A 24019-nucleotide genomic window follows, 5' to 3' on the forward strand; every position below is an offset into this window, starting at 1 on the left:
TAAATAATGCAACATACGTGTGTGACCAAATAAATTATTTTTCTTTATATCACTTATCATTATCTCAGATTATGTACTTATTTATTTTTCGGCTGTCTGCCCTCCAACAGAAAGACTTGGATTTGCATACTGTTGTGTCTCTGGTATCTGGAACAATGCCTGGCAACTAGGAGATGTTCAATATATAGTTGCCAAATGACTAAATCCCAACGTCTAAGCTTCATGGCACACGGTATCTGACAGGTCCCAGGAACTTCGTGGCTCTTAGTTTGTTCTCATAACAACTGTGCGAGGAAACGGAAATGCACAGAGGCTGATTAACCTGTCCAGTGGAACCCTGCCGGCAGGTGTGGGAGTCGGGACTGGAATAGAGGTTGTTTGAGTCAACCTTCAAATTCTTAAGTCCTCTCTGCACATTGCCTGATGTCTGCCCAGTGCAGTGCTATGAGCTCAGGGTGTGGAAAAGTAAGGGACACGACACATGCCCCAGAGGCCCACCCAACCGACGACAGCATGGGGCTTGCCTGCGGGAGGGAAAACAGGCCAGACTCTGTTCTTCTAGAAATGTTGAGCTCGGTTACTGACCCAACCAGAGCCAGAGCTCAGTTACAGGAGCAAGAATGATCGAGCTGAGCAGAATATGTAGAAATAAAGCCAGATCCTCTGTGCCCAATATGAGACACCATAAGGGTTGATGCAGGGACATTTGGCAGATTTGAACAATCTGAGTTAAGGCAGAGTAAGTTAGAGAAAAACAAACAAAAACCAAACTGATTCTGTGAGTGCCGGAAGGGAGTAGAAGGAAGGGAGTGTGAGGAAGGGAGTAGAGCAAGGATTAAGGTTATGAATATTGGCTTGGTGATTAGAAAGAACTAGCTTCAACGAGCTCTTCCAAACACTCCGGAGACTATAATCATGGTGGACGATTTTACTGGGGCCAAGGAGAAAGCCCCGTGTGTCCCGGTCCTCTTTCTCAACTTTCCCATGTGTGGCCACTAGAGGGCCTTGGGCATCTCTGTTTGCCCCTCTTAGCTCGCTCACACGGGGCACACAAGAGGCCCAGTGGATTATTAGAAAAGGGACTCTTTTTCCAGGTAGAAGCGAAGGAGCAAAAAATCTGATGAGAAGTCTTTGTAGAGCACTTGCTGAGGGGTCATATTTAGGGGCTGCGGGTGAGGGTGCAGGCAGCCTACTGTGCTGCAGGTGAAGTTGGCCCTTGAGCTCATGATCCACTTGCAAGGAAGGAATTACTTGGGGTTACCCTGGACCTGGCTTGAGGTCCTGTGCTGAAAATAAGATAAGATTGCCTTGTCTCATCAGATACCCAAGTAGAGGGGTTCTGGCTTTCTGAGCATCACTCATTGGCTTTGGGACTGAAAACTAGCTTATCCTGATAGAGGCAGACCATAGTTCAACAAATTTCCAGAGGTGTGGCACTAACCTGATGATGTATAGGAGACCAGGGATGTATTCAGTAGGCAAAGAGCCCAGGGGCCCTCCCCGGTCCCCAATTCACCTCATCTTCCAACTCTCATTTTACTAGGTCAGCAAGGTCTGATATGAAAAGGCAAAGAGCCTGTTGAAAATATTGCTCATACTTTAGTAGGAAAGACCTCTGTTCCTTTTAATCTTCCATGCTAAATACTTAATAAAGACGCCTTAGATATAGCTCTAAAACTTACTACTCTTGTTCCTCTGCTCATCACTCTAAATATACTGGCCTTCAGAAAACACCAATTTCATTCCTTGTTCCTTGTTTTTATTCTTACTTTTTTCTAACTCCAAATATGTCCACTTCCCCCTCCCTCTTCTCTGCTTTATGAAATACCACTCCTCCATTAGCCCCAACAGGTACTTCCCTGATTCCTGCCTGTTTTCCCATAGTACTTTGCATTTACCCTTAAAGAAAACATTTATTAGAGGGTGTTATTGTTTTACATTTTCTTTCTCTCATCACTCAATTGAGCTTCTCATGTGTTTCATCTCCAGTCTCTGCTTGAATACCTGTCCCAACAGGGAACTCACCACCTCAAAGGCAATGCAATCCATTGCAACCAACTTTCTTTCTTTTTTTTTTTTAAAGATTTTATTTATTTATTTGACAGAGAGACACAGTGAGAGAGGGAACACAAGCAGGGGGAGTGGGAGAGGGAGAAGCAGGCTTCCGGTGGAGCAGGAAGCCCAATGCGGGGCTCAATCCCAGGACCCTGGGATCACGACCTGAGCCAAAGGCAGACACTTAAAGACTGAGCCACCCAGGCACCCCGCAACCAAATTTCCTTGCAAAAATGGTTTTCCTATTATTAGAAACCAAATCTGCTTCCCTGATATATATATATTGATTCTCTCCCCATCAGTTCAGTTGTTTAAAATTCCTTCAGATGTCGATAAGGCTTCTCATGTCATAATTAGAAATAGCTCTTAAATATAAATATTCTGAGAAGGGAAATACATGGGTAATTCATTCTAAAGTGTATATGACTGATAAAATCTTTTCCAAAAGAACAGATTTTATTAGGGGAACTTAGGGTTGGGATCAAGAATACCAAAGACACCACCAGGACACCAATAATTTGATATAGTAGAAAGAGCATTGGGCTAGGAAATGAAAGATGGATCCAATGTGATATATGTTTTTTTTTTCCTGGGTTTTGGTTTTCTCATCTGGAAAAATGAATATTCTGCATGATGAGTAGTTCTACTTACTTCTGTCATTGCAGAATTTTGTCCTCTCACCTGGATGGTCTTTTTTTTGGAAAGGAATGGGGCGGGGGGAGGTAGGGGTAGAGGGAGAGAGAGAACCGTAAGCAGGCTCCAAGCCTAGCATGGAGCCTGACACGGAGCTTGATCTCATGACCCTGAGATCATGACCTGAGCTGAAATTTAGAGTTGGATGCTTAACCAACTGAGCCACCCAGGTGCCCCTCACCTGGACTCTCAAGGCTTTGCTCTGGCCTGCTTTTCTTAGCTCTTTCTTAGCTCTGAGTGGGCAAAAACTTACCTGTGTGTCAATGAGTTCAGCCTCCTGGGGACTGGCTTCACATTCTTGGTGCCAAAGATGCCATGAGTTATACCACCCACCATCACATCAGTCAATGAGCCTTTTATTCCCACCTGGTTTGAACCTTCCTTTCTCCTGCCTTGATGCCCTGGGCTTACTCTTTATGGTATTTGCATCACAAATATTTGCAGGTAACACATTTATTGCAGGTAACACATTTTATTATGATTTTATAATATATTCTCTTTTCCTGGAGTTTTGCAAGGAAAAATTGCATAAGAACAACCTCTTTGTCTTAAGTTCCACACTACATAACCAGGTCATATTACAATGCTTGATGCACAAGACTCAATGACTCAATAAATACTTTACAAAAATAATGTAGTTTTTTCCCCCTTTCTTAAAACATAAAAAAAAAATTAGGATTTTCTAGACTTGAGTCCCCCTACTCTTTTTATATGTATTTACTGGTAATATATTGGTGGAGAAAAAAATTTTTACGATGGTATTAGAATAAAATAGATGAAATGAGGTCCATGTTCTTTTCCCATCTATTTTGCTTTTATTTTTTCTTTTGGAAAAGTGCTACTACCTGTTTTTATGTCCGACCTTCCCGCAGGCTTCTGAACCTCCCACTAAGACATGAGCGGAACTTCTGCCACTCTGAAGCCTTTTAGTAGAATTATAGCATTATGCTAATATTGGCCTTATATTTTAAAGCCTATTTAAAAACCAGTCCTCAGATTTGCCCTTAAAATACCCCTGTGCCCCCCACCCCCTATCCAATCTTAGGCAAGGGCATGTTGGAAGCTGAGACGCCAGCAAGGTGCGTCATGACTGAAGAACATTTGGTTTAAGGTGGGCGTTTTCTTGTTTTTGATACACTTCTGTTGAGTTACTTAGTTTTAAAAAAGTTATTCCAAAATTCCCTTTCTCTTCCACCTCCTTAAGCCCCTGTCTGAACTCTCACAGAAGTGATTAAACAGTTTCACAACTCCAGCGAAAAGGTTATGCTTAAGTCACATTCATATTAAATAAGTTATATATAAAAACTGCTTATAACGTTTACAACTCAGTCTTTCCCTCTTTGCTTCTCCTGGAAGCGCAGGATCTGGGTGTGAATTGAATCCCATCCACTATGGCTTCCAGGTTCTTCTGGCTCCTTTGCCCTCATCCTCCTGCTGACATCACCCCTCAGAGGGATTCCAAGGAGCTCTGCGGGCATTTCGGGTGGCAAGGTGGCTTCAGACGGCAGTCATCCGGGCCTGGTGCGCACCCCTAATGTAATTTATGGAAAATACCCACGTGGTATATACAAATATCCATGGATGAGGAGAAGACGAACTCTGCCCCGGCGGCAGATCAGCGCAGTGCGTTTGTGTCAAAATACCGGAGGTGACATCTCCTTAGTACTCCCTGGCCTCTTGGAACTGCTTGATGTAATCTTCGTCCGAGGGGCTCTCCGTGCACTTCTGTCCATTGTTGGGAGGCCGGGCCTCATTGTATCTGCTCCAGTCGCCCTTGCAGATAATCCAGGGCAGGACGTCCACCTTGTAGTGGAGCTCCGCTGAGAACTCGGTGCTGATGAGGTTGGGGGTCCCTGCCCCTTTGCCCCTGGTGATGAGCTGCATGTTGTCGCCATAGCAACAGTGCTGGGCGGCCAGCGTGGTGCTCTCCAGGGACAGCATGGAGCGAATGCAGTACCGGGCCGTGGGCTTGTAGATCTCCAGCTTCTCCTTGGGCCCACTGGCGTCCTTCCAGCGGAAGTCCTTGCGCTTGATGCGATCGAAGATGTCTGCGGTGCTGTAGGCCACCTCGGTGGGGTAGGAGCACGGGCAGCTGGGCAGGTCATTGATCACCTTGTGCATGTACTTCTTTAAGAACTCACTTTTGCAGCTCATCCATCGCTCGCAGCTGTCCGTGTCTGAGAAAGACCACAGAGAAACCCGCTCACCACATGCAACACCGGGGGCAGGTTAACATTGAAGTCAACTCCTCCCCTCCCAGGGGCAACCCCTGCTGTCCCCTGGAACCACCAGCCCTCGGTTTGGTCATGCTCACCCCCCTTGAACTTGGGAACTTTATTTACAAGGCAACCTCCTCCCCACTTTATACTATGAAAAATGTTCAGACACAGAAAAGTAGAGAGATGATACGTCAGCAGTGACTACCTGTCAGCAATCACCTAGATTTAACCATTACAGTTGCCTCGTCGGTCTTGTTTCTTGAAAATATATGATATTATTATCCCTGAATTTTAGTAGGCATCTGGAAAAAAAGGGAGGATAGGGGGCCTATAACAAAATGAACAATAATTCAGGGCAATTTTGAATCTCCTCTTTAAGTATCTGGTGACAAGGTAGAAAGTGCCTCAAAGGCAAACTGGTAGGACTAAGTTTTATTTGTGCCACTCACTGACTGGTTTAAGCTAGAGCTGGTGGCCTAATCTCTTAACCACAGGCACCGGAGAGTGACGATCCCTGTAAGCAAATCCATATGATAAGATGCCTCAAAGAGGAAGGGGCTGGTGGCCCCTGCTTTTAGGGAACTTAACATTTAGGCCAGAGGCCACTGACCTCTAGGCTTCCAGCCAGAACCTGCCCCTAGAGGTTGTTGTATTTGGACCTCACAATATTAAAAAATGTTGAATTCATTGCTAATTAATTAATTGTTGTAATAATTTAAGACTTAGGTGGTTCTAGTTTATTAATGTGGATTCCTGGTTTTATGTGAAAAACCAAGATATGTTTGTGCTGGGCCTGCCCTGCCCCATGGGAACAACTGGCCCCAGGAACAGGCCACTTGTGTAAGCCAAGGGTGAGCAGAAAAAATCTGCTGGGGTTGTCTGGGGGTGAGGAAAACATTCGGTGTCACCAGGACAGAGTTTATGGGGAAGGAAGGCTGTTGGTGTCAGATCTTGGGGCTCTTCAGTGCAGTTTAGGCTTGTTCAGAGGGCACTAGGGAACCACTGAAGGTTACTAAGGACAGTGAGCTATTGGCTGAGCTGTACAGGAAGAAGACATATTCAGCACTGGTATCAGTTGCCAGAGTCCAGGTGGGAAGGGAGAGAACAGGAGGAATCAAGCGTGCTCAGAGAGTTAGCGCCGCCGGGCCTGGGTGGGCTTGAGGGGAAGGAGGAGAGACATCAGGAGTGACTCCCCAGCTCTGACCCAGGTGCCTGGGAGGCTGGCGGTGCCCGAAGAAGGAATCAAGTGGCCAGGATGGGGGTGGGGTTGGGGGCAGTTTGGAGGAGGGCTCAGGCTTCTCTTCAGTGGAATGAGGAAGAGAGGGATGGGGCGTCTCTCAGGAGCTCAGAAAGTCCTGGCCTAAGCTGAAGAGCGTGGGATCTTGTGTTCGGCTCCCTGGGATCGAATTCCAGCTCGATGGAATTTGTAGCTCATGCCCTTGTGCAGGTATAGTCTCCATCCTGGGGCTTCAGTATCCCTCATCTCTAAACTGGGGATGAAAAGAACGCCTGTCTCCTCAAGAGCGATGAGGATTCAACTGGAGGGACATAGGGAGCCGGCAGCACAGGTTCCAGGGTGCTGCCAGCGGGGATGTGCTAAGGCTCCATTCAGGCCTGAGTTCTAAGATTCCAGCCCTGTGAGCCCTGGACTGAACAGTAGTGAGAGAATGCAGGCTCCCTCCTGGGAAATGTGTTTCTGCAAAGCCAGGGAGGGTCTCCTCCATCGGGCAGGTCTTCAGAAACAATATTCAGTGAGGCCCTAGAAAATGGCTTGGTTATTTTCCTTCCAGTGTGGAAGGTCATCATAATTCATGTACCTACAGAACATACACTGACTCATTTTTATCTATCGAACTTGGTAGGTGTTCAGTGTGATGGGCACGTTCTAAACGCTCTGCCAATATTAACTCATTTAATTCTATAATAGCTCTACAAGGGGGCCCTATTACCTTGTACCATTTTACAGATCAGATAACTGAGGCACTACCAGCTTGACAAATGACCCTGTGCAGATCAAGCTGTGTCCCATCTCAGCGAGGCTTCTTCTGTTTGTCCTTCTCTATCCTCATTCCATGCTTTCCCTTGCCCTGGAAGGTTGTCCTATGTGGACTCTATCAATGGGCCCCTTGAGCCCTGACTTCTCGTTGGGTCAAGCCAAAGGGAGGACCTGGCCAGAGACCAGGGGGAGAGAGGAGAGTGAGGTCAAAGTATTTGTTCCTGTGGTTCCTCCCTCATTGTTGCAGGTTGGCTACATCCTTCTGAGAGCCCCGAGTGCTGGCAGGTAGACCTCTCCATACAGCTACTCTGGTTCCTTCAGGCCAAGGGGTGGTAAGGGCTCCCCACTGTTCTGTCCAACCCTTCTTGGTGTCCATTCTACCCTGCTCATCACACCTTTGCCAACATACCCTCATCAAATGCTCCTCAATTACCTGATTCCAGTGTGTCATGTTTGTTCCTGCCCAGAACCTGATTGACACCCATCCCTGCTCATCTCTGTGTGTCCTTAGTCCCGCCTCAGGTGTGGCTTTGTGCTACTGGACCTATCCTCTTCAAAAAAGCAAGCAGCTACCTGTTGCAAGGTGTGCAATATGGAAAGACCTGAGAAGCTCTCTGCCCCCAAGAGACAACCTTTGTTGCTCTGCCATTTTTATGTAAATTTCCCACATTTAGTCTCTAATTTCTTTTGGGGTGACAAGGGTGGGGTAGTCAAATGCATTGTGTTTGCAGAAAGCTCCTGCCAAAGGTAGTTTGTGCATGTGAAGGACTGAGGTAGAAGCCCTGGGTCACACAGGATGTCCAAACTGACTCCTGTTTGACCAAGGTTGAAGAAATTTTGGGTGGCACGCAGACATGTGACAGAAGGAGTCTCACCTTTCTGCAATAAAGAATGGCATCCTGAAGCACATGAAGCTATTTTTGAAAAGGAAGCTTTTCCCTTGCACCTGAGTAGTCACTTGCAATTTGGCTTGGTTCATGTGGATTGTGTTTGGTCTAGCACTTTCGAGCAGGCAAGGAGCAGGGTATGCCAAAGGTTTACAAAAAATGTATGCGGTAGAGGGAGGCAGTCACAATACTGAGAGAGCTCCTTTCCCCTCCTTTTGCTACAGAACGAGACCAGCATTGCCTGACTTCTTGGGGACACTCAGTGAGGACTGTCAGAAGAGATTCCATGTGGCCTGAGGCCCCAGTGGACACTGAATCCATGCTGAGGAGAGAGAGGCCCTGTCCCACTTCTTGCCATGGAAGCTGGGTAGCAAGCAAGGAGGACACAGAGGGCTCTCTGCTCTGCTCAGCCTGCTGCAGGAGGCGCGGGATGGCTTTCTCTTGCTTGGAGTATATTCAGTGAGCAAGAAATACGCTGGGAGAACTGGACCCCATAAGAGGGAAATGAAACACTTAAATGGATCCTAGGACGGGATGGCACTGCAAAGGTAAAAGGAATCTCCAAAATAGTAAATCAATATTTGGATTAGAAAAAAGGGGGAAAAGAATCTCCTTACCAACTTCAAACAGTTTGGTGGCATTAAACTCTTCGCTTCCCGCCAGGAGACTCACTTCGGTGGCAGCTGTCCTGAAGGTGTCTTCAATTCCTAAACACAGACAGGAGCTCATTTTTCCCTAGTTATATGGAAAAGGTGACCACCCCCCCCCCGACCTCCCCAGCAAATCAAGAAACAAATACACCTGAACAAAGCCTTTTTTGTATTCATTACTACTCTTGGGTAGGAACTTGCCAGTGGAGAAACAGTAAAAAGCAGGTAGTAGAGCATAAAATATATTAAACCCCCAGATACCATTTGCAGCATGAAATCACATCCAAATGTGCCTGAATGAGTCTTAAGGAACTCATTCACTAGGCCCCGGAATGGGGTTTGGGGCAGGAGGGAACATGTGTCTGTCTGCAAGACTGTCTGGTGGTGTCAGGGTGACAAACTGGATTAGAGGCAGTGGTTAATATTTTGTCTAGTGGTCAATACCAGTTTTCAGGACCGACTGACTGGGTTCAAATCATTCCTAGCCTGTAACCTCGGGCAAGCCACTTAACCTTCATGTGCCTCAACTTTCACATCTGCAAAATGAGAAGATCCAAATGCCCCACCTCATAGAGTTAAATGCAATCGATGACTTATGTGTAAAGAAAGCACTTCCAGCAGTAAGGGGTGAGTATTAGCTGGTAATTTCCCCAGGAGTATTTTCTAGCTCATTTTGAGGATATAGCAGTCCGCAGCTAAAGAGCAGATACCTCACATTCTAGGACGTCTAGCACTGCCCATGATGCTTCAAAGAGAGTGAGCTGGGCTTGTCATTACTTGCTTTGAGTGGCTGAATCCAGTTTGTCTCGTACTTCCTGGTTTCCCTCTCCCTCCCTCAAAATACCACTCCCATCCAGGCTTCCCTTACAAACAGGATTGCTGTGCTAGCTGAGGCATCTGAGGAGGCTGGGGTGGTGGAACATGGTAGTCTATGTTGGTGGAGAACCTTGGCTGCCTGCAAGGCATGACTTGATTTCCTTTAAGGGGCTCTCTCTGGCTTTATGTGAGGCCCCTTGAATTTATTTGTAGGGTTGACCTAGGGGACAAACTTTTACAGTGTAATCACTGCCAGGAGTTGGTGGGGGGGGATTGCCTGCTCCATGACTCTTTCCAGTAAGGCTGAGAATCAACAAACCAAATAAAGAAAGAGATCCTGTAAGAAAAAAAAAATCCTTCATGTGCCAAAGGAACCCTGAAACACTGGACGGTTGGCCCAGGAACAGAGAGGCAGAAAGGATGGAAGAAGGGCAGGGTCAGAAGAGAAGAAAATGTATGAGCAGGGCTACTGGGAACATTGCTCTAGGTGGTGAGAGAAAACAAGAAGGAAACATTCAAAATGGTGGCAGAGAAACATTCAAAATGGTGGTCACCGGGTGGTAGACTTGGATTCGGGTACCAGCTCTGGACAAGAAAACAAGAGGCAAGCCCCCGAGCCCCAACACTAAATGCTGTCTGTATCCACGAGTGGCTGAGCCCCATATCCTTCCTCCTGGTGGCAGTGGAAAAGATTAATGGTTAAGACCATGGACTCTGGAATCAGACTGCCTGAATTCAGATTCAAGATTGATCTCTTGCTGCTTGTGTGACACATGCAAGTTAACCCCATGCCTGTTTCCACAGCTGTCGAGTGGGGGCAATAATAAACACCCACTTCATGAGGCTATTGCAGGGATTAAATGAAATAAGGCACATGAAGACCTTAGAAATTTGCGTGATACTTAAGTCCTCAAAAAATCCTATTCTCCATGATCTTCATTATCATCTTTTTTTCTTCTTCATCTTCTTCATATTCTTTCTCTTCCTTCTTCGTTGACTTCCTCCTCTTCCTCCTTCTCTACTTATTATTATTTATGAGTTTATTTCCACCTATCTAAATCCCATCACATCAGACTTCCAACTCAGCTTCATTGTCATGATCATGAGAAAGATCAGGAAAAGCATCTTGATGATTACTCCACTTTCTGAAATCCACCCGCATGCCTGACATAGACCAGAACAGCCACTTGTTAAATTACAGCCCAATTTTCTACATATGCTCTTTGCTAACATATGCATGCCCAATCTGATCTTTCCTCTGTCCCCTCAGAAACCCATTCACTCTTCTGCTTCTTCTTTTTTTTAAGATTTTATTTATTTGAGAGAGAGAGAGAGAGAGCACGAGAGGGGGAGGGTCAGAGGGAGAAGCAGAATCCCCACTGAGCAGGGAGCCCGACGTGGGACTCAATCCTGGGACTCCAGGATCATGACCTGAGCCAAAGGCAGTTACTCAACCAACTGAGCCACCCAGGTGCCCACTTCCACTTCTTTTTTGTTTCAAATCTCAGCCTTATGGTCTGACAACTGAGTTCTAGGAGTAGAAAGAGGAAGTCTGGGGGCGCCTGGGTGGCTCAGTCGGTTATGTGCTGGACTCCTGATTTTGGCTCAGGTCGTGATCTGAGGGTTGTGAGATTGAGCCTTGCATCCGGCTCTGCGTTGAGTGTGGAGCTGGCTTGAGATTCTCTCCCTCTCCCTCTGCCCCTCCACTCACTTGCAATCTCTCTCCAAAAAATAAAGAAAGAAAGAAAAAGAAAGAAAGAAAAGAAAAGAAAAGAAAAAGGAAGTCTATATCAACCTCGCACCCAAAAAACAAATAAGCCAGTCAAGAAATGGGTGGAAGACATGAATAGACATTTCTCCAAAGAAGACATACAAATGGCCAACAGACACATGAAAAAATGCTCCATGTCACTTGGCATCAGGGAAATACAAATCAAACCACAATGAGATACCAGTTAGAATGGCTAAAATTAATAAGACAGGAAACAACAGATGTTGGCGAGGATGTAGAGAAAGGCAAACCCTCTTACACTGTTGGTGTGAATGAAAGCTGGTACAGCCACTCTGGAAAACAGTATGAAGCCTCCTCAAGACGTTAAAAATAGAGCTACCCTATGACCCAGCAATTGTACTACTGGGTATTTACCCCAAAGATACAGACGTAGTGAAAAGAAGGGGCACATGAACCCCAATGTTCATAGCAGCAATGTCCACAATAGCCAAACTGTGGAAGGAGCCGAGATGTCCTTCAACAGATGAATGGATAAAGAAGATGTGGTTCATATATATAATGGAATATTACTCAGCCATCAGAAAGGATGAATACCTACCATTTACACCGATGTGTATGGAACTGGAGGGTATTATGCTAAGTGAAATAAGTCAATCAGAGAAAGACAATTATCATATGGTTTCACTTATATGTGTAATATAAGAAATAGCATGGAGGACCACAGGGGAAGGGAGGGATGACTGAATGGGAAGAAATCAGAGAGGGAGACAAACCATGAGAGACTCTTGACTCTAGAAAACAAACTGAGGGCTGCTGGAGGGGAGGTGGGTGGGGGGTTGGGGTAACTGGGTGATGGGCATTAAGGAGGGCCCATGATATGAGTACTCGGTGTGATATGCAACTGATGAATCACTGAACACTATGTCAGAAACTAATAATGTACTATATGTTGGCTTATTGAATTTAAATTAAAAAAAAAGAAAAAGGAAGTTTGGGCATGTGGGGATCAAACTTTATCTGAAATATCTTTCAGATGAAGCCATTCAGAATGTGCGTTTCTTGGAAGAACCCGAGATCTTATTTTAAGCTGGTATTCTACCTGGCAATGGGAACACATGTAAAATGCAAAACTACAGACCAGGAGTTGGTAAATTGTTTTGTAAAGGGTCAGAGAGTAAATATTTTAGGCTTTGTGAGTCACGTGTGGTCTTGGTTGCATATTTCGTCCTTTCTTCCCCCTCCTACTGTTCCTCCTCTTCTTTCTTTTCCTCTTCCTTTTCCTTCTTCTTGACCCTTTAAAAATGTGTTTGCTGTATAAAAACAGGCCACACTTTGATACCCAACTTCTACAGGCAGACACAATTATTTTTTTACCCCCAATATGGCCTCTCACCAAGTTTACAATTAGTTTAGTTTTTAAAACACTGACAAGGCAGTTTATTTTTATTTTTTTATATTTATTTATTTATTTATTTTTGCTTTTGAATCTCTGGATTTTAACGCATTTTCCCAGAGTAGGCAATGCAGTTTAAAGTAATAATTAACTGGGGGCACCTGGGTGGCTCAGTCCATTAAGCGGTTGACTCTTGATTTCAGCTCAGGTCAGGGTCTCAGTGTCCCAGGATTGAGTCCAGCAGGGAGTCTGCTTCAGGATTCTGTGTCTCCCTCTGCCCCTCCCCCATTTACTTTCTCTCTCTCTCTCTCTCAAGTAAATAAATAAATCTTTAAAAAAAAGTAGTAATTAACTGCCAAGTTTCCTCAGTTTCCTCCCATGGAGCCTTTAGCAACTCTCCCGCCTCACGGACAGGGCTACCAGCATGGTTTTCCTGTATGTGTCTGTGAAGTCTCTCATCCTGGCTTCCTTATCAGACCATGAATTTCTCTCTGCATGTGTCTTCAAGGCACAACAAATCCCACATCAAAGGCCCAACTTAACCAGAGTCCCTCCTTTAAATTAAACAAGTACACTGTGGCATTGTCTTCTATGTCATGGCTATTGCAATTGTGCATAAGACTCAGACAACCTATGTTTTCATCCATTCAGCTCATTACTCATCTCTTGTTTCAGTCTGGTCAGAATTCTTATTAGGGAAATGGTTGTCCTTTAAAAAGTCATTTTCTCTAAGGTCTAAATATAAATGAAAAATTTCCCCTTGAACTTGGAGCCACTCCCCTGCATAAACCCACCTGGGCAGTTTGGACGGTCACACGTCCTAGATTCTGTTGCGGTACATGCGTAGCCACAAGACCTGGTCCGTTTCTGGTTGCCGTTCCCACAGGTGACACTGCAGACAGACCAGAGACTCCAGTCGCCCTCACCATCTGTGGAATCTGGAAGGAAGCCAGGGATACGGTCACCAGCCTCGCCCAAAGAGTCCCCAAATCCCCCTTGTCAAGTAGCCTGCCAGTTGTCTTCTCCCATCGTTCTCACCATTAGAGGGGACCAGATGCCAGCTGGAGTCAAAAGGCTTGTGGCTCCAGAGTTCATTTTAGGGATTAGCTTCATGAAAGCAGGGACTCTTCTGAGGTTTTGAGCACTGTGGTGGTCAGCACATAGCCAGGGCCTGACCCGTAGGAGGTGCCCAGGAAGAGCTTCATGAGAATGCATGCATTTGTAGAGTATGGGATCATGCAATACTATGGTAGGTAGTTTCCAAAGATGACCACCATCACTTCCTTCCCTCCCCATACATACATTCATCGAGAGAGCAAGAGTGAGAGTGAGCAAGTGAGAGACAGAGAGAGAGAGAGAATTTATTTCCCCTTCCCTAAAATCTGAGCTGACTTCCACCCTAGGAGCCTGGCAGCTTCCAACTTTCGCTCTGGGCAATCCAGTCACTCTGAAGGAAGCTGAAGCTAAACCTGTAAATTATGGGCCACCACGTGGAAGAGAGGAGGCACATGAGGGGCCTTAAGATACTACACATGTGAGTGAAGCCTTGTTGAACCTTCTAGCCCTTCCCAGTGGACAGCTGAATAGAGCAGATGCCATGGTGAGCATGGCAACTGCCTTGTGGGACCCTGCCTGAACTCCTGAGCCACGGAATCATGAGAGATAATAAACTGCTGTTGTTTTAAGCCACCGAGTTTTGGGATGGTTTGTTATATAGCAGTAGATAACCGCTACATCATGGGTAAAGCTAGAAATGATCCTTCGAGGTCATCACTTAATATCTATCCAATGAATATTTATTGAGCCCCTTTGTATACCAGACTTAATTCTAGGTATATGGGAAATATCATTAAATAAAACTTTCAAAGATTTTTGTCCTGGTGGAACTAATATTTTCGTAATAAGAGTCAGGCAATAATCAATCCACACAAAATGAGTAAGTTACACAGCATATTAGAAGCCAATAAAAGGTATGGAAAAAATAAGTAGACAAAACTAGGGGGGCCTGGGCATGTGAGGGGTGTGAGGAAGGTCGGCATATTATCAATACTAAGTTTCTCCTTTTAAAATTAAAGAAACTAAGTCCTAGAGTGATTGTGGGGGACTTACCCAAGGTCATAAGGGTAACAGAAAGGAAAGTTGGGGTCCTAGTGCCGAGCCCTTGATCTCCACAGCATGACTCCCTCTGCAGCATCTCTACTCTGTAATAATTTCTCCTGGCTCATCCAGATCTTCCTACAGCCTCAGGGCCTCTGCCAGTGCCAAGCTTGGGGCTACAGGCATGTGCTTTGCTGGGAAGGGGTCCTTTCGGTTCCTAACAGGTCGTGGTGATCGTTATTATGTAGGCCTGGCAGGAATGTAGTCCACACATGTTTCTACCTGCAGTGTGGGCTCTTTGCCAGACTCCCAGGCTGTTGTTTACATGGTGCTCACTCTGAACACTCCTCAGGCAAACACAGGGCCGCTGAGTCTCCTCAGCCCATTAAATGGAGTTGGTCGGGGGGTGGGGGGGCTTGTTCATGGTTGTGTCCTCATCCCTAACCCAGAGCAGAGAGTTTGCCCACACCTTGCCTGCCCCAGGGCCCCCAACCACTTCTCTCTCCCCAAAAGGAATCTTTATGTATTTTGATCTTCTTCTAAAGAAATGGGTTTCCAGCAACACAGCCAAGCCAGATGTTTGAAACTACTGTCTCGTGTGAAGGAGTTGGGCCTGTTTCCCCGGTGTGAGCCTCTTCATCTCTCCCATCTCTTACTAGGCATCAACACATAGAATTGGGGAGGCAAGCTGCTTCCGGAGGGAGAAACCACCTTGGTAGGGGCAGCTGCTGCTTCCTCCAAGACCTCTGGGGTTTGGTATCTCTTGGTAATGTCCCCAAGAACATCAGAGATATGCTTGGAACCATCATGACATCATACTCTCGTCAGGGGGAGCATTCAGGTGCAGTGGGTAATAGGCACACATGAACACACTCAACCACATCCTACACGTACCACCAAGACCAGCTTTGTTGAAGGGAACAACCACAACAAAAAGTCACAAATAAAGATTGTAATGTCATTAGACTCATCAAGGGGGTGGTGGGCCTGTCAGAAAAAGTTTATTAAATCACATAGGTAGAGTTCCTGTCACCTACATGGTGGGTACGTAATCCAATGATGCCAAGTGGTGTTCCTGCTTGGCTCGGCAGAAGCAATGGGACTGTAACCATCTAGAAATCTCTTGCAAACTTTCCTTCCTGTTGCAGTAACATGGAGAGATAATTTTGGGAAATATCCTTGAACTTTGAGATTGAAGCATTAAACCTGCCATGAGGCTTATATCAGAATATTTGCACAAGGTAGTTTCTGGTCTTGGTTTCTTGGATCTAAATTACTAAATGTTAATACTGTGTCAGACTATGTGAAAAATGACTTCCATAACTCCTCTCCCCATACCTACCCTTTGGTTACCTTCCTCTCCCGCTGACCCCAGCCTGGGCTATGTGACTTGCTATGGCCAATGGGAAAATAGCAAATCTAATGCAAACAGAGGCTGGAAGAAAAGTGTTCGCGCGTTAGGGTTTGCCCTCTTGCTGTCGAGAACTCTTCCAGCACCATGTGAAGAGCCTGGGCTGGCCACCTGGAGGGTGAGGGACAGCTGGAGAGAGAACTCAGCCAGCCACCTGTCCAGGCGGGGCCCCACTGCTGAGGGAAGCCATCCTAGACCATCCGGCCCCAGCCGAGCCAGCCCAGAGCTGAAGAACGGTCCAGGCAAACTGCAGATTCTTAAGAGAGAACATGTTTGCTCTTTGAAGCTACTAAATTTTGGGGGTGGCTCCTTAAGCAGCAAAAGTTAACTGTTACAAATGTACCATAAAATTCTCCCTAAAATATGCTTTCTAGATGGCTAGTGGACTCTGGAACAATGAAGGGTTTATTACCCAGTGAGTGGCTTTCTTCATGTTTTTATTTTAAATGCTTACAAAGCCCTTTATTTTCCAAACTTAAAACGTGGTCCCCCAGGGCGCCTGGGTGGCTCAGTTGGTTAAGCGTCTGCCTTCGGCTCAGGTCATGATCCCAGAGTCCCGGGATCGGGTCCCGCATCGGGCTCCCTGCTCAGAGGGGATCCTGCTTCTCCCTCTGCCTCTCTCTCTCTCTCTCTCTGTCTCTGTCTCTCATGAATAAATAAATAAAATCTTAAAAAGAAAAAAAAAACGTGGTCCCCCAAAGTCAGGCACAGAATAGATCCGTCGCGACGTGGCTAATCATTTCTATTAGGCTAGCGATGAAGGGCTAAGCGTGTATGTCAGCTCACTACCCTGAAGGCTCCGTAGCAGACTGTCTCAAGATGAATGTCCGAGGGAAGACCCTCCTCTTGGGGAATCTCTATTTGTTTAATGTGTGCGAAGGACAGAAGGCTTTGAGGGCAGCGTTCCTTTCTGCTTTAATAAAACAAGACTGTTCTCATTTGCTCACCTGCTAGGGAGCATCGCTCAGAGCAGAAAATGAATGTGAACAGCAGTAATTGCTAAGATGACGACAATGACAGTAAAAACCAGTCCCTGTGACATCAAAGAGCTCAGTGAGGGAAGAAAACAATCCGCAGTGTACTGGGCTGAGAGCTGGGTTTCAAGCGTGTCATTTGAAATTTTAAAGTAGTGATTAAGCCGTTTCAGGGCACTAGAGTTCTGTGGGTCAGTTATATGTCTGGGCAACTGGAGTGATTTGGGTCTTGACTTGGTCACGGGCAAGCCTCCACCACTAATCTTAGATGGGAGGGGCTGCCAATTTTTGAGGGTCTGCTTTAACCAGCTTCTCTGTCTAAACATACTGATTAAACTGCTATAATCATCCTGTGGGTAGGTGGAAACATCCTCCTTTTATGGATAAGGAAGGAAACTTATCCATATCCTCCATAAAAGGAGGCTCAGAGAGGTTAAGGGTCTTGCCTAATGTCACACAGCTCAAACCTGGCAGAGTTGGGATGAGATGTGAGGTCTCTCTGTGCCTGCCGTATGCAGTTCTATATCCCGGTACCCCTGCAGCTTTAATTCTGGCCCACACTGGCCTCTCTTTTTTAAGACACCCACTTAAGCCTTGACAAAACTCACTGTGAACTCTATTAAAATAGGCCCATGACCAGGCAGAGAATTGTAAAGAACGGAGTCCCAAACCCAGGTTATTTTAAGCAATACCTATCTGGTTTCATTATGCAGGCTATTCAGAACAATTTTGGGAACGGTATACCACTATTTGACAGAAAAATATTTGTTTGGACTCTTTCTTTGTCCTTGACGATACCTTAAGTATCTCTACAGAAGGCATTTCAAATATAGCACCTCAAATACGGTCCAGAGTGGAGCCAACTCATGGTCACATCATGTTCCCACAATCACCAAGTAGGTCTAACTAACTTCCACCAAATAGGTCTAGGTGTTTTATAACGTAGTCTAAAGATGCTATTCTATTCTGTGTTTTTTTCACCTGGGTTTTTTCGAAGTACTCTTTGGCCATAAACATTTAAATTCTTATTAAAGATGCTACTTTTAAAAATCTGAGATCAACGTCCTCCACAAAGACCAGCTCCTGTGGCAGTTTTAGGATGTCTACACTTCCGTACGGTGGGTCGCACTGCTTTGCCACTGCAAGAACCTCACCTTCCTGGGCCTTCTTTTCCTGCCTCCTTCACAGCACCCAACCTAGGGACAAATACTTAGAAATTGCTTAATAGTTTCTCATTGATTGAAAAAAAGAGCATTCCGCTCCTCTGATGCTGCACAGAATTCTGGAAATCACACATGCCTTCTGAGGCCGTCAGAGAAGCAGTAATTCATTCACTCATTTTGCATGCTACTGAGCGTTTACCACACAGAGTCCTTCTACTCAAAGTGTGGTCCGAGGGCCAGCGGTGCCAGACTCATCCACTGCATCAGAAGCTGCATTTGAAAAGACCCCCAGGTTATCTGCGTTCATGTTAAAGTCTGAGAAGCATTCCTTTAGCGGTATGATAAGGGACAAGATTTTGTTTATAAAGTAGACACCATCCTGGTATCTACTCCAAAGATGAGGAAGTTACTAAGAGATACTCCCAAACCGTAAAAGATGAGAGTTTCTCCACGGCCCCGGGCGGCTGTCAGATCCTGATGCAAGACACTCCACAGGTATTCCAGGCCTAGAAAGCTGGGGTGAAGGTAACTGAGGCAGCCACAGTAACTGCCCTAGTAGAAGTAAAGTCTAGCCTCAAGATTGAAATGGATGATGTTATGCATGTTCATGAATTCAGCAGAGTGTATTCTGTAAGGGCTTTAGATACAAAAGTTTCTAGTCGTGGTCTTCAAAGTTTGGTAAGCCTGAGAATCACCAGGGGCTGCTGGTTGCAAAAAGAATGAAACAAAAAAGCAAAGAAAGACCAACTCCAGGTCTCAGTCCTGGACATTCTAGGCTGCTCGCTGGAGTCACTCATGGAGTTCTTAAGACCTGATGCTTGGGCCGCACCCACAGAGATCCTAATTTAACTGGTCTGAAGAGAAGCCCGGGCATTGGGATTTTAAAAAACTGCTCAGGTGAGTATAAGGAGCAACCAAGGTTGAGGACCGTCACTCTGGAATAGTGGTGCTCAGTGCACCAGAGCCCCCTGGAGGGCTTGTTCAAACACAGATTTTGGGGACCCAGCCCAGAGTGTCTGATTCAATAGGCCTGGGGTTGGGGCCTGAAAATTTACATTCCTGTCACAATCTCAGGCCATGTTGATGCAGTTGATTTGGGGTTCACAGCTTGAAGGCCATTGGTATAGAGGGAAGGGGCTGGGGCCAGGATTGGTAACCTAAAACACACAATCGGGGGATTCTGATAGGGAGGGTCTGAGCTCCATTCTTCAACACAATGTCCCCTGTGTCCTAGGCAAACAGGTTAAGCCAGAAACCTGTGACATGTCAGACTGGCACCCAGAGATCCTCTGGGTTTCTCTTGCTTTCCCTCCCATTTCTGTCTTCCAAGTTAAGCATGCATTTCTAGAAACCACTCTACTGTCCTAAAGGATATGTTATTTTTTGTTCCCCAGAGAGGCAGAATAACAAAGTGGTTAAGAGAACATACTCTGGGCTCAGATTGCCTGAGATGAATCTTAGGTCTTGACCCGTGAGTTCAAGTTGCTTCACTTCTCTAGGCTTCAATTTTCCCATCTGTAAAGTGGGGTACCTGCCTCAGAGAGCTGATTAAATAAGCTAATATATGTGAGATGCCATGAAGAGGCAGTAGTGCATGGGAAGTGCTATATAAATGTTGGTGACTTATCCCTAGTCCTTTCTCTTGGAAAATAGATAAACTGGACTTCTGGGAAAGGGGAAGTTTTACAAGCCTCCTGGCTAGAAGGAGTGTGAGAGTTCTCTTTCTGCTCCCCTAGCATCTGATGTGTATCTCTACCATGGCACTGTTTTCCTCTATCACTCAACTTTTCTCCCTTGTCCACAGACAGGTGAGATCTTCTTTATGGAAGGCCTGTGTCTTTCTAACTTTTGGATTCCCAGAGCGTAGCACGGTCACAAGGCATGCTCTTAAAAAAAGGTCTTCCTGTTTTGGAAGTTGCTTAGTATCGTTATTAGCGACAGAAATGACAGCTGGTCTTTCTACTGAGAAATGGAGGTAAGGGTGAGAGTACAATGGTGCGAGACAAGTCATTCCCGTCATATAACGTTTGTTCCTAAGGCTGCTTAGGAACCACAAGAACACCGTCACGATGGAGGCACGTGTATGACCTCAGATATTCTTATAACACAAGGCAGGGTCCCTGATTCCCCACGAAGCCTTGTTGGGTCTCTCCCTCTTCTCGCACACCCAGGATGTGTTTCCCAGCTTTCTTTGCATCTAGGTGGGGCCATGTGACCAGGTGTCGCCAACAGAGTCTGAGCAGATGTGATGTGTACCGTCTCCAGCCTGAGGTGGTTAAGAGCACGGGTGCCTTTTCCAGGTTCCGCCTGTCTGTCTCCTTGGCTGCCAACCAGATGCAGAGCATCCAGTGCGTAACTCAGGCCCTGGCAGCTGGTAGAGCTCTAAGAGAGAAGGAGCCTGGATCCCTGAATAACGGAGTGGAGCTCAGTTTCCCCCACTCTGTCTCCCACCCCAACTCAAGTGAAAAGGGATTTTTATTATTTGTCACTGAATTTGTAAGGTGCTTGTTACCTCCCCTCTCCTACTCGAAAAACATGGGGAACTGGAAGTCCCAACTTGGCATCTTGATATTTATTGGTGGGGAAGCCTTCCTTTGACAACCCGTGAAGCACGCATTCCTGTGGGTTCCCATGGGTTGCTCCACTGCCAATGTCAAGCAAGGAAGCAGCTGGACACATCTCTTTGGACTAAGCTGATTTTCAGCATGGATTTTTACAGTAAAATATATAAGGAAGTTAATTTGGCGACTTCTTCATTGTTAGAAATAAAACTAAAACTTGGGGGGAACCTCAAAGACCCCTAACTGAAAAAAAAATTCTCTCCTAGGATAATTGGTATGATTTAAAAATTATAGTCTTTTCAGAAAAATGTGGCTGTTGGTGCTTCCTTGGGGCTTCTGTGGAACAGTCTTTATGAGGTATGCCTCAGAGAAGACCCAAAACCGCATACTGTAAACTGGGTTTTGCTTGGCTCCATGTCCATTAGGTCTCATCATCCTCATTATTCTCCCCACCAATTTTGTATCGCTGGGTGGTAAACTCACCATATTCTGGCTGCTCTTTGGTTTCAAAAGTCCGGTGGCCCGGGGCTGGACGGTCCCACCCCCTGGGGGGGTTGAGGAAGTTGCTGTCATCTGAGGTACTGTCGTACTTATAGTCTTGGTCCCCGCTGTTGGCCCTCGTCAAGGACAAGGACCTCTGCCACCAGGCCCTCCAGTCGGGGGATGGGACTGACCAGCTGGGCTTATTCTCTGGATGCTGATCTTTATCTGCTTCAGAGTCAGGACCGTCCACCACCTCTATGGTGACCTGAAGAATTCAGAACAGGCCAGAGTCAATGAGGAGTCTACAGCCTCCAATCTAGGTACCCTCAGAAGAAAGTCTAAGAGAGCAGAGGGAAATGATGGATGCGTCCCTCATGGAGGAATGCTGAAACCACATGGGGATGCAGGATGGAAAACACTCAGAGATGGCCCAGTGGGCCCAGGACCAGATAGGACTGATGTACATGGGCCTCAGGCTGGGGGGATACAGGTCATCACTGGGGTTACTGATTTACTGATAACTACATTGTGGGGAAGTCTTTAATTCAAGAAGTAAACATGTACTATATGTGCTCCTGAGGTAACACAAGAGTAATTATAATAAAACCAAACACTTATTGAGCATTAAGTCTGTACCAGGCACTGTTCTAAGTGCCCTACATATATAATTTATTTAATCCTCATAACAACTGTAAACGGTTGGTACTATTGATTGGCCCCTATGGTTGACTATCTGCAAAGATGGCCCCAGCAATTCATCCCATCCTTGTAGGTGTGTGCTACACCTCCCATTAAGAAGTGATTCCCTCTCCCTTTCATTCTGGCCTGGTCTTGTGACTTTCTTTGTTCAGTAGAATATGGTAGGAGTGACACCGTGACAAGGTTTTGCAGCTTCCATTCTCATTCTCTCGGAATGTTCCTACCACTAGGGTAAGGAAGCCTTACACATAGAGACCACGTAAAGAGAGAGGCGACCTGGTGGAGAACTGAGGTACCTCAGTCAATGGCCGGCTCCAGGGCCCCCGTCATGTGAGTGAGGCCACCTTAGATGCTTCAGCCCAGTTGGGTTACCACAGCCAATACCATGTGGACCAGAGACAAGCTGTACTGGCTGAGCCCTGTTCAAATTCCTAACCCACAGGACTGTGAGCAATCCAATGGTCATCGCTTCAAGCTGTGAAATTTTGGTTGCTAGACAGCAACAGGTTAGCTTTTCACAGAGAAGTTAACAACCTGTTTAAGGGTCACACAGCTGGTAAGTGGCAGATGTGGATAGTCTAGCCCCAGAGCCCATGCTCTTAACAGCTTTGCCACACAGCCTCTCAAAAAGTCATAGAAGTACCATCCCCTCATGCAAGTAGGGGGCACAAAGGCCACAGGGGCTGGTGGGGGCTGGCTGCCACAGCTTGTGTAGAGGTGTGAGCACAAGGTCTTCAAGATCCACAGCTGCGACTTTCACTCATCCCATATCCCGACCCTGTGTGCACACTCCTCAACCGACCCTCAGGGTCAGAACAGAGAATTTCAAAGCCAAGTTTAGAACTTGCTCTCGAATTTACAGAGCCTAGTTTTAAAGTCACGGGGCTGGAAGAATGCAGTTTCTTGGCTCTGAGAGACAATCAACGTAGAGAAACTTGTTTAAAAATATAATAGAAGACTCACTGGGTTCCTTTGGCCATCGCATAGCCCTTGCAACACCCCCTGGATGAGTTGTGTGCAAATGAATCAGAAACATGTGCTTTGAGTAATCAGCGCAAGATGTACTGGGCAGATGCGTTTCCAGTTTTGCCCTAACCCGACATCTGATAGAGTTGCTGGGATGCTCTGCCAAATTGCACCAGGGTGTGCCCATCCCTGAGACAAACATCCCCTTCCTTGTGTGCTAGGAATGGGGAAATTTGAATTCTCCTTGCTTTGACCTTCCAAGGAAGTTGCCGGGCCGATGCCAGGCCTGGGCTGTGGCCTTGTGCGGTCCAGATACAAGGTCAAGAGTATGGCCAGCAGTCCCGGAGTGTCCTCGGCTGCAGTCAGCCAAGGGTCTCTTTTTTTCTGGCGTGGGATGCCTAGATGGGTAACACTGGCTTTATTCCGCATGATCACAATTCTCCACTCTTGTAAGCATCCCTTGCATATTTATAAATAATTATGGAACTTTTAGAAATCTTTCAAAAAAGGGGGGAAAAAGGAATCATATGTCTTGTATCACTGCTGTTTGTTGTAATGTCTGGTCGCTGGAGAGTGACTGGGACCCACACGCAACTCTGGAAGGACAAGTGTCCCAAGAGTGCGAAGCTGGGCGGGGCAGAACCGAGCCAGGCAGTGACGGGGCAATGCCGAGCCTTTGGAGACATAACCTTTCTCCTCTGCAGTCTCGTCCCCCTCTGCCTATAGACAGAACAACTGAGCCGCAACAATCGTCTGTAAGGCTATTAAGGGTCTCAGAGGGGAGAAGCTGCCAAGAGCCAGGCAAGCCTGCAATTATGGTAATGAAATCAGTCTCTGGGTAGAAGATAAGGGGGAACATGCCCAACAGTTTTGGTATTCCATTTGTATTCAGACTGGAGTCAAAGGGATTGCCTAAGCAAAACGTGCCCTGCAATTTCTCCAAGCCAGGAATAAAAACAATTTCATGTTTTAAGCTATTACCGTCAATACGATCTCTTTTTCCAAACCGTTGCTCAGATCCAAACAAAATAGATTTGTTGCCTGGCCAGGCAATAAGTAGCAAAATATGAATTTACCCCAAAAACTATATCGATGACTAAATCTCAACAGCTTAGAGGTTTCTTTTTCCCCTTTAATTTCTGGCCACTGCCCCAATTGAATTAAAAGCAAAACAAAACAAAACCCCAAAAAACAAAAAAAACCACAAACCTTAGAATCCACCCT

The 24019-nt window shown here is 46.1% G+C and overlaps 1 protein-coding gene across 2 annotated transcripts in view; it reads right to left on the reverse strand.

Moving 5' to 3' along the window:
• Window positions 1-3200: 3200 nt before the first annotated feature.
• The window catches only part of ISM1 (isthmin 1), a 73489-nt gene continuing 52670 nt past the window's right edge, over window positions 3201-24019 (reverse strand). For both annotated transcript variants that reach the window (XM_027622125.2, XM_027622126.1), the window contains exons 3-6: window positions 21131-21395; window positions 13236-13379; window positions 8468-8557; window positions 3201-4925 (exon numbers count right to left, since the gene is read on the reverse strand). In XM_027622125.2, coding sequence (XP_027477926.1) covers window positions 4408-4925; window positions 8468-8557; window positions 13236-13379; window positions 21131-21395 — 1017 coding nt within the window. In that variant the 3' untranslated portion in view covers window positions 3201-4407. The remainder of the gene's footprint in view (window positions 4926-8467; window positions 8558-13235; window positions 13380-21130; window positions 21396-24019) is intronic.

Source organism: Zalophus californianus, chromosome 8, assembly GCF_009762305.2.
Source record: "Zalophus californianus isolate mZalCal1 chromosome 8, mZalCal1.pri.v2, whole genome shotgun sequence".
NCBI classification, from domain to species: Eukaryota; Metazoa; Chordata; class Mammalia; order Carnivora; family Otariidae; genus Zalophus; species Zalophus californianus.